At 39.7% G+C, this 12,748-nt stretch overlaps 1 protein-coding gene across 2 annotated transcripts in view; it reads right to left on the minus strand.

Moving 5' to 3' along the window:
- Window positions 1–5,191: 5,191 nt before the first annotated feature.
- mlec (malectin) overlaps window positions 5,192–12,748 on the minus strand; it is a 46,037-nt gene continuing 38,480 nt past the window's right edge. For both annotated transcript variants that reach the window (XM_078553983.1, XM_078553984.1), the window contains one exon: window positions 5,192–9,323. In XM_078553983.1, the coding sequence (XP_078410109.1) occupies window positions 9,097–9,323 (227 nt within the window). In that variant the 3' untranslated portion in view covers window positions 5,192–9,096. The remainder of the gene's footprint in view (window positions 9,324–12,748) is intronic.

A 12,748-nucleotide genomic window follows, 5' to 3' on the forward strand; every position in this document is an offset into this window, starting at 1 on the left:
ATGACAGGTGTAAAGGAGAACTGATCAACAGCTGAAGAGAGAGAACTGTTGATGACATCGGCTAACATGGGGGCCAGGAGGGAGAGTTGGATTATCAGCAGTTTAGTGGGAACAGGAGGTGTGTCTCATGGACAAGATGGGTTGAGAGTGCATGAGGGGAGATTGGAGAGAAACTAGACAAAGATGTGAGGTTAGGGCTAGGGCAAGGAGGGAACATTAAAGGAAGTTTGGCCAGAAGGGCAGCTGATCAGATTGTCTCGACCCAGTGACAAAGAAGTCCATGAGCTCCTTGCGCTTGTTGGCGGAGATGAGGGTGGAGGGGACAGGGGATTAAGATGATGGTTTGCGGTATTGAAGAGAAGCTGGGGGTTATCTTTATTCCAGGATGATCCTGGAATGCAGTGAGCACTTTTAGCAGGCGAGAGCAGGAACCAATATCCTTCGATATCTGGGCGTATGGTTGCATAGAGATTATATTAATGGACTAGTAAACCCAAGGCCTGTATTAATGATCCAGAACATAAATTCAAATCCCACCATGGGAGCTGGGGAGTTTAAATTGTTAAATAAATCTGGAATAAAAAGTTATTCTCAGTAACAGTGACCATGAAACTACCGGATTGTTGTAAAAGCCCATCTGATTCACTAATGCCTTTTAGTGAAAGAAATCTGCTGTCCTTACCTGGTCTGGCCTATGTGACAGCAGGCCTACAGCAATGTGGTTGACTCTTAATTGCCCTCCAAAATGGCTTAGCTAGTTAACTGGAGGTCAGTTAGAGATAGACAGCAACTCTCACATCCCATGAATAAGAACAAAACTTTCCAACTGCAATCAAACCCCCCCTCCTCTGCCCCCAACCTTTGGCCTATGTAATGTACCACTACCACATCAGTGCCAAATGTTTAATGTCACATTCAGTTCTGAGTGTTCATGAAGGTGATGGCTTTTGGGAGTGCCGACAGAGCCAAGTCCATGTCTCACAGCTTACTCAGCTGTACGGGAAGAAGATTGTGATCAACCAACGGTCATGGTCTATATCGGTGCCAACGACAGTGATTAAAAAGGCAAATGGGATGCTGGGCTTTATGATTAGAGGTATAGAGGCAAACCTTTTATTATATTGTCACAAGGCTCTTGCTTCACTGGAATAATTCATATCATCTGGCAAAGACTTGATGGTCTAAGTGGTCTCCTCCTGTGCTGTATTATTCTATGAAAACTTGATGATACTACTGCCATCAAGAGCTGAAAATCAGGTCTGACAGTTCTGGATCTTCCTCTCTCCCTGATAAAGGTATTACCCATTCAAAAAGTCAGAATATCACACATCCCTTGGCTGTAATTGGTGCTAAAGTCCATAAAACTTACTGTCACATAAATTAACCACACACAACCAACATTCAAGCTCCACTGCGCTGTTTCTCCTTCCAGACAGATTAAGTTGCTGCTGTGCTTGAATTAGAAACAGGTCCATTTAATATCCTCCATCAGTTAGGCTGCAATATTTGTCAAACATGCATCAGGTTAATAGAGCTGTGGAAGGTCGCCAGAGAAGGTTTTTGAAGCACAGTATCTGGGTTCAAAAAGACCATTTGGTACACTTCTGGAGAGGAAAGTCTTCAAGCAGTATACAAACATACAAAATAGGGAAGAAAAAACCGGCTGTTCCATCAAGCTTGCCCTACACATTATGACGGTTGGTGCATCATGACTAAACCCATTTTCACCCCATCTCTGCAGCCAGGTAACTAACCTCCTGGAAGAGGCAAAAACAATGAGAAAACAGTTGATTGGAGAAAAAGGAACAGGTTAATCTGTCCTCTTCCTGCTCCTAAAAGGTTTTATCTTGTACCAATATTGAAATTCTTTTCTCCAGGTCTGAAATGTCCATGAAGAATATTTGCAGAAAAAGTCCAGGGCATTCTCCCAATCTCCCAGAGACCACTTTTCTGTTTACACTTCTGATGCAACTTAAAGATTGTATGTAAGTTGTTGCTGCTACATACCCTTCTCTCCACTTTAACTCATAAGTAATAGTTTTTAACAAAAAAAAATGTTCATCTAGATGTTAGCACTGGGGAAATCAAACTTGGTGGATTCCAGGTAGTCACTCCCAATTGCTGGTATCAAGCACTCCCAGGTTTGGTATAATGCAAAATAAGTCAATAGAAAAGACCCTCCACTCGTCCTAAACAATGTTGCTTATATCCCACCTCAGAAGAGCCATCCACTGAAACACGGTGTGACATTTTGTTTTCCTCCATCCCCAACGCCTCTCTGCCATTTATGAGGCACAAGTCAGAAATGTGATTGCTCTCCGCTTGCCTGGATGGGTGCAGGTACAACACTCAAAAAGCTTGATACCCATTGAGAACGAAGGACTTTACTTGATTGGCAAAACACCCACCACCTTAAACATGCACCCCAATCAAGGATTGTGCACTGTAGCGTATGCTATTTGCAGGATGCACAGCAGCACTTTGCCAAGGTTTTTTTTTAATAGAACCTCCCAAATTTGTGACCTTTACCACCTTGAAGGACAAGGGTAGAGAGTCCATGGAAACAGCATCAACTCAAGCTCCACACCCCATCCCATATATTTATTGTCCCTTTGTCATTACCAAGTCTAAATCCTCAAACTTCCCACGTAACAGCACTGTGGGAACACTTAGCCACATGAAGTGCAGCAATTCAAAACAGCTCACCACCATCTTCTCAAGGGCAGCCAGGGTTGGGCAATAAACGCCTGCTATGCCAGCAATTCTCATATCCCCGAAACAATTTAAAATCATTGCGCTCCGGCTGTAAGAATGCCTCAATTAACACAGGCCAATATACGGGCAGTGTTGTACTGTAGGCTCATGCTCTACAGTCCTGTTGAATTATTAACACTGTCTAATGAGCCTTTAACTGAAATCACAAGATAATTACAGATGAGATCATTTGACCTGCCTTAGTTCAACCACCCAGAAAGACTCGAGCCTCCCCTTTGCAGCACCCAATTGATAAAATGCCTCCTGGGTTTTCATCTCCACTGCTTTATCTGGGAATCCATTCCATGTACAGGTCACTATGTATATGGCAAATTTCCTATCTTTCACTATTTGTATGTGCCCCTTTGTTGTCTCATATTATTCAAACTGCATTTCCCTTTTCCTTATTGTTCACTAGTTTATAAACTTCTATTAGTTCGCTTTTCAGAAAACTCTCTTCAAGGCGAAAAAGTCCAAGTGTCTCCAGTCTGTCTTTGTAACAAATGTCCTTTATTTATTACACTTTAAATGGGGAGCCGGTCTAGAGACAGGGGTGACGGGAAGGTGGGGCAAAAGACAAAACAGGCAGTCCAGGACAGCCCATGGTTTCCAATTTGCTTTTTTGTTGTACTTTTGACAGAGTTGGAACTATTACAGATAACAGCTTGCAGTTCTTTTAAAGTCGGGTATTACTTGCGAGTATTTATTGTGTAAGGTGGTAGCAAAAACAAAAAATTGATTTAAACTGTCAGTGTCAGTGTAATTTTGGAGAAAATACAATAACTTTATATGATGGAAGAATGCTAAAGCCTGAGGATATTTAATGTTTAAAGTTCTGAATTCTTTGTCATTGTAGTCACAATGTAAATCCACCCAGAAACAGATGTTGTGAAAGTACACTGGAGTAAGATACAGTACTTGGATCAGGGATCCTTACTCTTAACCACATGGTGAAAGACACACGTTTTTATTCAGGATTGGAATTAAAATCCTACTCGGCAGATCTCTCCCAATGGTTCAGTGAATAAATCCACATGTTGCATTACAGAGCCACGTGTCAGATTTGATTCCAGTGCTGTAAATGGCGGGAGCATGCCTGAGCCACAGAGGACAGGGCAGAAAAAGTCAACCACAATTCTCACTCCTGCTGGTTATCCTGCAACCCCTGCCATAAAGTTCTGTAACTTTGATTGTCAACAGGCACTTTGAGGATAAGACGTCACAGCCAATGTTAAAGATTGTGTCAAAACTTCAGCCACTTGAGGCAGGCAGCAGGGAACTGCAAACACCAGTGGAGCTGTCCATCTGTATGAATCATCCAGCACCCTTGGCAAAGAGCAGGCAGAAAACACTGCTCAACATATACCGGAGTAGAAAGCTTTTTGTTTTGCAAACTTAATTATGAACATGCTTTGTTGGCACCCCTTTTCATATATAACAGGCAGATCTTTCAAATTCAGACACCTTTTTGGCAACAGGACACCACATTAGAACTGGGGTAAGAGCAGGAGGCGATCTAACGTTGCATCAGACTGTACTAAAGATCAGTAAGATTTCAATCCAAGTCTGATTGGTTTTAAGCCATAAAAGATAATACTTTCCAAAGTTGCCAATCGACTGAAATACATGTCGAATATATAAGTAATACATTCCTACAGATTAAACCATTATCCCACACAGCTAAACATTCTCAAAATTTGGAAGCACTTTTTAACATAAAGGTTAGTGGAAATCTGGAATTCTCTCCCTCAAAAGACTGTGAATGCTAGGCCAATTTGGGCTTTCAAGATCGAGATAAATAGGCTATCGTTAGGTAAAGGCATCAAGGGACAGGGCAAAGGTAGTTAAATAGAGCGAGGTGCAGATCAGTCAAATCAAATCGATTTGTCCGAGGGGCTGAATTGCCTACCCTTGTTCCTATGTCTGATTTTAGCATTAAACCTGATAATTGCCGCTGAAAAATCAATTCCAAAAACAGTGTTAAAGCCTCGAAATCTCAATGTTGGTTTGCCACTGTGTTCAGCTCCAACGCTCATAGCTGTATGATGCAGGGAGCATTGACACAGACCGTATATTCTGCATCTGTGACAAGTACATACAGCTCCTGGAATTCTACGTGTTGAGATGCTAACCATTCCATTTCTCGAAGACTGTTTGCATGCATTTCTTACTTCAATCAGTTTCATTTATTCCTTGATCAACTCCAAAGGTTTCTGGTTACACTGTAATTGTTAACCTAGAAAAGACAGCTGACTTCACCCTGATTTATTTGGGTCCAAGTTCATGAAAAGAACCAAATTGTCCTTTTGTCCAATTTACCCAGAGGAGATAACCTGCAAAATCAACAGCTATTAGTGGATGTTAAATGTTATGAATCACCAAAATAAGTACTTAATTCCCTATAGAAGGCATATCACAAAGGGGGTGGGTAATGAAACAGCTTTCAATGAAGTTTTATTTCCAAACTGCAGAAAAAGTAATGGCAACAGAGCAGAATTTGTTGCTATTTGGTGAACGTGGAGATTTCCAGACATTCGATAACAGTTGCTCTAAGCAGGTGGGCTCAATACAATGTGTTTTCTGAGCAATAATTGCATAAACCATTCGCAGACACCACACTATGCACAAGTTTATGGATTTCAGAGTTCCATGATTGTTCTTACAGAAATGAGGCTTACCAGTAGGTCTGGGAGACTTCCAACTTCAGGATGACCACCCACCCCTTCCCAATCAGAACTAGTCACAAAGTGAAGGTGAACTCTGATGAAGGTGAAGCTGAATTCAGCATTGGAAAAAAAGATGAAGTTTTTGAAAGAAAAATTTGCAAAGAAGGACAATTTTCTAAGCTTTTTGTGTAACTAAGAGCTACCGTTAGGAATAAGGTAAAGTAAATTCTAAAGGTTCACTTACTATTAAAACCTCAATATCTTCTCATCATCAATTTTTGTGATGTTAAATTACTAATCACACCAATATTTTTTAAAAATAGGTTTAATAACTAACCTATTCAAATTAAACATTTAAAAACTATGTAATATTGATCTTGGCTAATTGAAGTCACGCCTCTTGGGGGGTTTGGGGGGGGAGGTGGTTGAATGAAAGTGGCAGTTCACCCAATTCTACTGGCAAGCTTTGTTCCCTGGGATAGTCTGTCCCACCGCTGTAGGTTATGTTAATAGGTGAGTTCATCTGGTGAAGTTGGCAATATGGTCACCGCTGCATTGGCACAAACACATTTCATCAAAAAAAAACTAAAAAGGAAGGAAAATTCCAGAAAGAAATTAAAGCACACTGTAGTTGGTGCACAGCACACAAATATTTCTGAACAAAGGCAGAAAACCCTGCTTTGACAGGTTAAGTACGTTACATGTACTGTTATCCAGGGCCTATAATGTAGCCTTTCACGCATCTGGATACATATGACATAAAAATATCTTTTATCTTCCCCCTTCTCGTTATAAACTGCTGATTAAAACCACCAGAGAGTGCAAATTAATACAAACATACCCTCAACCCAAGTTCCTGAGAGCTCCAAATAAAAGCCAAGCTACAAAAAAAAAAAAATTGTTTATACACACCTTAAGCACAGATCCTACCTACACCTTTTAGGATTTAGGTTAACAAAAAAACAAATCTAATTTATTGAACCCCAAAGTTAAACAGCTGTTTTCTCTTTGGGAAAAGCAACTCTAAGCTTCAAGCACTTTTTTTCCTCTACTCCCTCCCCCCACCCTCACCAACCCCCGTTCTCTCTCTTTCTACATGGAAAAGAAATAGACAAAGCATCCTTGCAAACACACAGGTTCAAGCTATGCATGATACTTGAAATAATTTAGGGAAAAAAATAGTAATTTTTTTCCATATCATAAACCATCATTAAAACTGCTACAAGGTTTCTCCTTTCATCATATACCACATGTGGATTAGTGATTGTTTTTCTTTCAGGAATTGCATTCTTCCCCCCCCACCCCACCACTTCAAAAGAATTTCTTCTGAATTCTTTTCAAAAAGCAAAGCATCTTCTGTTTGTGGGAATCTTTTATATTAAAAAAATGAGCATTTATATAAAACTGACTTGAAACACTTCACAATCAATGATTTTTTTGGGGGAGTGCTCAGATGCTGTTCTGTAGGTACCACAGGACCTAGTTTTAAAACTGAAATGCCAAACATCTGCAATATCCCTTCTTTGTTGCTTCACCTGACGTGTAATCTAAACTTTTGAAAGATCTAAAAACCCCAAACTCTCCCCTCTTAAGTTGTTCATGTTGGTTACAGGCTCCAAATTTCAGCTCAGGCAGCATTTTACATAATTTACAATTTGTTGGAAATCTGAAGTGACTAAAATCTGAGGCCACTACTTTGTGTGGGTGTCAAAGCCTGATTTGGCAGCAAAGTACCCTGTCCTTATAATGAGCCAATGCAAAAACCCATTCTAATAAAATGGAAGTAGGCCTCAGTGGTAAAGAGGCTAGGAATACCAGCCATACCCCCTGGAGGGGTGGGGGGTTGGGGGGGGGAGCAGGAAGATACAATTATAAAACAACTTGGAGATGATCTCCCATTTTCGGGTCTGTTTGGCCTTGGTATCTCTGTTGCCAAGAGCACAGGTAAAATTCCCTTCAAAAGCACAAACACCACCCACCGTAGTCAGTTGCCAAGAATCATCCAGCTCAACTCTTCCCTCTGGTTCTCCTTTTTACGGAGACATTGCAATTTCCACTCAGCACAACCCCCAGTTGGCACAACTCATATTAGATACTGAGTGGAGTAAGAATAAACCCACTCTATGGTTCTGTGCACTTCTGGTGTGACACTAGGCTTCACTGCTACTATGCAGTCACCATTAATGGACCTGGACGAAAACCAGATACAGATATCAAATCAACAATTTTTTTTTTGGGTGTACATATTTTTTCAAGTAAGTGACTCAAATTTTTCAATACGGCTGGCAGCAGACTACATGTGCCACTCCTGAAAGGTTTAGGAAAACACTGCCAGAGAACAGCTGTGTAATCATAACTGGTACATGATCACTCACATGGGCCTTGTTAAAGATCTATTAAGTAAGTCAGCAGAAAACATTAAATGCCGTTTTGAGAGAAAGAGAGAGAGAGCGAGAGAGAGAGAGAGGGAGGAGATGCTGGCCGACGTCTGTGTATTTCGAGTTGTTTCTGCTTGTGCCTCAGGTTTCCAGCATCTGTAGTATTTTGTTTTTGTATGAATTAATGAGAGTTTTGGAATTTCAAATTTTACTGTTCTTATCATACAATCCATTTCGAAAACCCGAGAATGGAAATAAAATATGAGGAAGAATTTAAGAACTGTAAATGCTGAAAATCTGGAATAAAAACAGGGGATACCGGAAATACACAGCAGGCCTATCAATACTTAAGAAAGAATATGGATTAATGTTTCAGTTCTGACTAAGTACCCAAGTCTAAAACATTTTGTTTTTTTCAGGTGCTGACAAAATTGCTATATATTCTGTTTTTATTTGTGAAATTAAGAGAATTTGTTATTATAGTCCAGTAAAGTAGGTCAACAAAAGGGGCACCATTCCTTTAAATCATTGTGGAATTATCTTTGAACACTGTACCAAACCACCGGGTGAAACCACAAGATGCTTGTGAAATGAACATTGTCTTTTTCACAAACTTTCAAAACCTTGTACGCATCCCATTCTCTAAGCAGCTGAGATACCAGTTAAATCCGATTGCTTTAATACACTGACAGTTCATTATTCAAGAAAAAAATCCTTCATGCCAATGCCCAAGTGCAGATAGACATGGTACAGCAAAGGAGGGGATGGAACGATTCAAAACAAAAATACATATGGGTCAATCGCCATTAATTTGCCTATAGTACCTATTTCATTTAAAATTCTCCATTCAAGTTTTACCAGTGGACTTGTGGGTTTCCTTAAACTGCTAATGGTAAATAGTTCATATACATATAGACTTTACGTTCAGACAGTTGGTACATTTTTTCCCCAGTCTAACCTACAAGTCCTTTAAATCATACCTTAATCGTAGCTAAAAGGCAACAGAAACAGTTTTGTTCCAGCTACTGGCTTCAGGCATTCAGCTATTTGGGGCTTTCAATTTTATACTTGAGAATTATTGCAGGAGTTTTCAAAAAAAAAGGGAACAAATATCTATGAACAAAAAAAAACTTATTGCAATTCAAGCCTTCAAACGTCGATACAAACCGTTTCTCTTCCTTTCCCTCCTCGTTTCTGAAAACAGAGGGAACAGAAACAAACTGCTTTAAACAGACTGCCCTCACGCTGTGACAAAGCTCCTCACCCACAAGCACCACGGTACATGCGAAGTGTATCCCTCATAATCGACAGAGACAAAACAAAGTGGGAATGAAGACCCCAAAGGCAACTAAAATGGGAAACATTAGGCTGCTGTTGTCTGAGGCGTATGGGTCTGGAGTTCGAGGTCCCGACTTCACCTTCTTTTTGCTTAACGTCTTCTTCTCATTACCCTCTTCATAATCTTCCTCTTCTTCCTCTTCTTCCTTTTTTTCCAGACCAGGATGAGGCAGGAGTTTGGGAACATCTATAATTAAGTAAAAGTTAACTATTGTTAAAAATTGAAAGGCAATTTGAAGATGAGGGCGACAACCTCAAATTAGATTTGCACATTTCTTATTTACACATTTCCACCCTTCCAGGACAATAATTTTGTCATTATTAGGAAGGGCAAGACAGAAGAGTCCATAGACTTGGTTTCTATTGATGACCAACCCAACAGGAGGTACTATTCGGTAGTCAAGTTCAGCCCAGCCATTCCTTCTCCCCCTTACTAGCTCAATATCGAAAAGCAGCTCTCCCTAGTTGTCAATTCGACATTTCAATAGCAAAGGGGAATGTAAATATCTAACCTGAACAAAAGGAAGAAAAATTTAAAAGTGTACTTTGAACAACACTTTACATACTTTAATGGCGAGCAAATATATTAGCCAGGTCTCTGGACATCACAGCCAACAAATGGAAGAGGACAGAAAAGAGATGACCTGCAACAACTTTATTTCAGGTTGAAAGGGTCTGAAGAATGTTGTGTTGAAGATTTTACACTGGGTATCCCAGGCGGAGGAGTAGGCCATTTTGCACCTTAAGCCTGTTCCACCATTCAATAGATCATGGCTGATCCAATTGTGGCCTTAACTCCACTTTCCCGCCTGCCCCCCATAAACCTTGTTGATCAAAAATCTGTCTAACTCAGTCTTGAATATACTCAATGATCCAGCTTCCACTGTTTGCTGGGGAAGAGAATTCCATAGAGTAACAACCCTTTGAGAGAAGAAATTTCTCCTCATCTCCATCTTAAATGAGAGACCCTTTTATGGAAACTGTGTCCCCTATTTCTAGATTCCCCCATGAGCGGAAACATCCTCTCAGCATCTATCCTGTCAAACCCCCCTCAGAATCCTGTCAAACCCCCTCAAAATCTTATATGTTTCCGCTTCTCTTCTGCTAATTCTTCTCAACTCCAATGAGTATAGGCCCAATCTGTTGAATCTTTCCTCATAAGACAAACTCTTCATCCCAGGAATTAGCCTAGTTAACCTCTGAACTGCTTCCAAGGCCACTATGACCCTCCTTAAGTAAACTGACTAAATCTGTACACATTTTACTGTAGATGTGGTGACACCAATTCAGTTGTATCAAGACTTCCCTACTTTTAGACTCCAACCCCCTTGAAACATAATGTATTAAAGTTTAGAGCTAACAAAAAGATGTTTCAAAAAACAAACAAACATTACAACCTTTGCATCAAGATGATTTTCATGGTTAAACCCTTAAGTGTTGAACAGACTATGGATAAATGAGAAGTAACAGTTTTGAGTGAGTGTGACTTTGTGTCACAAATTTGCAACTTTGGCTGCGGCAATCAAAATTGCCTTTATTTTGAGTTACTATTGACTGCATTGTTATGACCGATGAATTGGTGAAGCAGAGTTATTTAAAAATCCCAGAGGGAAACTTTAAACAACTGTCATAACCTATAACTTTAAGTGTTATGTTTGAGATGTGACTCTAAATTCAGGAATCAGGCCACCAGTTCTCAAGGCTTTACATTAAATTAATTGAAACATTTTATTAATTTACACAGGTTAAAATATATACACATGGCTACAAATTACTACCATCATAACTTTTAACAAATTCCCAAACTAATCTCCATTAAGGCAACAACAACCCATAGACTTTACTGAACACCAGGCAAAGTATTTTCACCGTACAAATTCAGAATGAGGTTCTTTTCACTGTGGAGCCAGTTGGAGGCTTGCAGCTGCCTTTTGGTCTCACATTGCCCCTGCTCTGCACACCCGAAAACTGAAGTTATGCCTACCAGCCCCATTGAATGTTAATTCTCATTGTATCAACAACCGCTTTGAGCTCCAGCTTTTAACAATGAAGCCCCTTTCATAGCACCAATTTTATTAGTAATATAAACACTAGGCTTGGTATCTGCTAGATAGGCGTCAGGTTTTCACCCCACTTCTTCAATACTCTATTCAAAAAAAAATGCAAATGCAAGCTCCCTTACATATCAAAACTAGTACCATCAGAGCACCCAGGCTAGCTGGCTTTACTCCATTTAAGACACACCGGCAGACTAAACCTCTATTTTAAAAGAAAAACATTTTCCAAAGTATTATATACATTAATAGCTTCATGACATACGTAAGTATAAACAGCAGTTTCTTACTAAATCCTGAATGAGATACTGACTTATCCAGTATTTGGTAACATGTGGATATTATATGAAGCTATCTAGAAAAGTAAGTTTTACATTCTGTAGGACGTGTTTAATTGAAAGTTATAGGAAGCATCGAATTTCTTTCAATTATAACAGTACTGTAAGGATAAAATCTATTTACAAATATTCACCTTTGCCAATGTGTCAGTGTTTGCCAGGAAACAGAAATTTACTAGGATTAATGACACTTGTCAACCATTCACCACAACTGTTTGCTATCCCTTAGCTAATTTTGTATCCATGATTCCACTGCCCCTTTTATACAATGGGCCTCAATTTTGCTAAGAAGCCCAATATGTAGAAAAAAATAATTAAATAAATAAATAGTAACACAAGCTGCACTCTCCACTGCACAACTGGAAATAGTTTAAAGTTGTTGGTCCTTTCTGCGCTAGCACAGCCTCATTACAGTATGTTCCGACAGAGCTGATAACTGATTTTATCCAATGGCTTATAAACTTGTCTCAGGTACAAGCCTACAAAAGGAAATAAGCTGTAGAGCCTATAATTCCTCAAGATGTGGTTCACTGTGAAATTTGGTACTTGGATTTAGGGTAAGTGGCCAGAGGGTTTAGAGGGGATTCAAGGAAGTGGTAAGGATCTAGAACTCACTGCCTAAGTGTGGTAGAGGCAGAAACCCTCATAACATTTAAAGAGTATTTGAATATGCACTTGAAGTGTTGCAACCTACTAAGGTACAGACCAAGATTTGGGAAGTGGAATTAGGCTAGATGGTTCTTTGTTGGCTGGTGCAGATACGATGAGAAGAGTTTGGCTGTAAAATAAATTGCACAAACAAGTATACAGGAACCAAGCTTTTCCTAAAAAAGAATTTCTATTTAGAAAGTTTGAACGATTAATTTAAAGGCAGTCTGACAGTTTAGGGCAGTTTACAAATGATGTAAAAAACGAAACATTCAAAACTCTACATCACTGGGTTTGATTAAGGGAGAATGAATGCATAGCACAGAATAAGTTCACCGGAACATGTATTAGGCTAGAAGTAATTGCTGGCTTGTATTGTGGCAACCTGGTACAACTTTTCTAAATCTTTGTGATCTCAGAATCAGGGAACCACTTGACTACTGGGATTTTAATTTATTTTAAAATGCCCATTTTCATTTACTCAGCAGGTTTCCGTTATGGACAAGCATAATGGAGTTCCATGACTGGAGTTACTTCGTAGTTCAACAAGAGGCAATTCACACAGGGACAAG

Source organism: Cetorhinus maximus, chromosome 12, assembly GCF_964194155.1.
Source record: "Cetorhinus maximus chromosome 12, sCetMax3.hap1.1, whole genome shotgun sequence".
Taxonomy (NCBI): domain Eukaryota; kingdom Metazoa; phylum Chordata; class Chondrichthyes; order Lamniformes; family Cetorhinidae; genus Cetorhinus; species Cetorhinus maximus.